Source organism: Limulus polyphemus, unplaced genomic scaffold (genome assembly GCF_000517525.1).
Source record: "Limulus polyphemus unplaced genomic scaffold, Limulus_polyphemus-2.1.2 Scaffold158, whole genome shotgun sequence".
Classification (NCBI taxonomy): Eukaryota; Metazoa; Arthropoda; class Merostomata; order Xiphosura; family Limulidae; genus Limulus; species Limulus polyphemus.
The window spans coordinates 145,076-147,661 of NW_013665768.1; the positions used below are offsets into that span (position 1 = coordinate 145,076).

At 33.7% G+C, this 2,586-nt stretch overlaps 1 protein-coding gene across 2 annotated transcripts in view; it reads left to right on the forward strand.

The window, feature by feature from the left end:
• Window positions 1-2,586, forward strand: part of LOC106476670 (organic cation transporter protein-like) — a 110,247-nt gene that overhangs the window by 34,993 nt on the left and 72,668 nt on the right. For both annotated transcript variants that reach the window (XM_022381366.1, XM_022381367.1), the window contains exon 5: window positions 1,456-1,624. In XM_022381366.1, coding sequence (XP_022237074.1) covers window positions 1,456-1,624 — 169 coding nt within the window. The remainder of the gene's footprint in view (window positions 1-1,455; window positions 1,625-2,586) is intronic.

Sequence of the window (2,586 nt, forward strand, 5' to 3'; positions counted from 1 at the left end):
CCATTCAAGCCGTCTCGAACCATTATTAGTCTCAAAGTGGGTTCCTCGTCATCGAATTTGAATACAATTCATATGATGGTAACATATTTCAATAGGGAGTTATGAGCTATCAAAGAGACGCAGGATTTCGAAGTGGCTGCATCACTTTCCCTGCAACGGTCACCTACTCTAACAGATTATCTCTCTTTTAATTCTGAAATCAAATTATACAACTTTTCTTCGTTGTCTGTTATAGGTTGGAAACCTTGTTTTTGATATTCTTACCTAGCAGAAAACTACTACTCCTTTCAACAGATCTACAATATATAGCTTCAATCCACCCTGATCGTGACTGGAACTTTTCTACTTTTCGGCATATCATCACCAATGGTATTTATGCTGATGATGTGGCCACTCATAATGTGGTCAACTTTTGGCTTCCTCGAAACTTTAAAGTGTAATAGTCATAATCCATTGGATGCTAGGTACTGTATATATCTCACTAAAAATTGCTTAAATCCCAGATTTATTTACGTCCGATCTCTACAACTGAGGCACCTTTGATAAAGGGAAAGATCCTCTGTTAATATTCGGTAGAAGCTTTATAAATCATTATGGTTATATTGGGATATTCTAACAAGCCACTTAAAGATTCTTCAAGCAGCTGTCGAGCTTATATTTATAGTTATTTTTAGCTATATTTTATTCATCACAATGAATCTGTATTCAGATTGGACTCGAAAAATATGGTAGCATTAATGCTAGTTACCTATTCAGCAGATAAGCTGTTTAATAAAATAAAGATAATCATGAAACGCATTATATAATTCGATACACCACTTGTCAGCAAGTTATACCGTTTTCTGAAAATTCCACCTCTCATCAGTAACCCTGAACGAGGGAAAATCGAAAGAATAATATATAATACGCGATTTCACTCCAGCCAAGAGACTGGCGGATCAGCAGTGGGGTACACCCTTTCTTCAGCTATGCGATGGGATAAAATAGAAGAGATGACTGATCATAATGGATGTATAGGATATAAAATGTATTATTTATTGTTTAAAAATTTTAACAGGGGAGAATCGAAACAACAAGTTTAGGCTTAACGCAGTGGTTGAATATATGTTATATGTACGGTGCTTCGAGTTGTATTTCGCTAGCCACAGTTAACCCATATTTATATATAGCATTTGAAGAATATGTAGCATTGATTCTACTAATTCGTTCTTCTGAATTATTCAGCAGGGTTTTTGATGAATGGTGGAATTCTCCGAAAGCAATATTACCTCAATGACAAGTGGTGAATTGAATCCTAGATTGGGCTTCACATAAATATTGTAGTATTTTAAACAGTTGAGGCACTTTCACTTCAAGAAATATATCGGGTTTGATATTTTTATTAGTTGTAAATGGTAACTGTTTTCTGTTTTACGCTATATTTAGCATGTTTATCTTGTCCAACTCTTTCTACAGTTATGGAATCAGTTGGTGTAGACTACCGTGATGTCCTGGGGATATGCTTCGAGTTTGGCTGGGCTCTCGGCTACATCATCTTGCCAGGATTGGCGTGGTTTATAAGAGACTGGTCCAACTTACAATTAGCTATTACTGTTCCTGTCGCATTGTTTTTCAGTCTTTGGTGGCAAGTAATCAATGTTTGGTTATGGCTACAACTTTTTTTTTTCTTAATATTCTGCAACTTAAGTTTATTTCATCTCAAAATGTAAACAACTTTTGAAAACATGAAAATTTCTCTTTTTTTCGTGGGGGGGGGTCGTTTTAAACACAAAAAGATGATAATAAATATCCGAATAAAAATGTTAATTAAGTAAAATAAATATTAAAATGTTAAGGAAATAATATTTTTCAAAAATAACAATCAGGGTAAAGAACAAAAAATATAATTAATTGGAACTACAACATATTGATAATATAATGTTCTCATTGCGTTTCTATTTCTGTATATTTTATCTTGTCAGAGTCAAAAATTAATCTTCTTGAAAATAGTAGTTCACTGTTTAAAAAGATTAATTTTTTGACATTTTAACCTTAACAAACAGACAATAAAGTAGTAGTATTCCGAGTGGTGTCTTCCCCCTACCCCCATAGTTTGTGTGTTTATTGAATTTAGTTACTGGAAAGTTATCTTGACTAGCCGTCCCAAATTTAGAAGTAGTAGGTTAGAGGTAAAGCAGCTAGTCATTATCACCCACCTCCAACTCTTGGACTATTATTTTACCAACGAATAGTGGAAGTGACTGTCACATTATAACGCCCCCATGGCTGAAAGTTCCAGCATATTCGTTGACGGGATTCGAACTCGCGACCGGAAGATTGTGAGTCGAGTACCCTCATAGAAAAATCTTATTGAAGATGAAAACATTAATACAAATAAAGTTAGCCAATATGAACCAAGTCTGACATAGAAGTATCAAAAGATAACCAGAATACTATAATCTATTAATTTATGTTTGTAATTAAATATTGGTGAGTCTTGTTTATATAAAGTTTATTTTTAGGTATTATGTTTTGATACAGCTACGCTAAGAACAGTTAAATGTTTAACATGCAAGTCCATTTAAAGGAACCTTTATTGCTTTATAA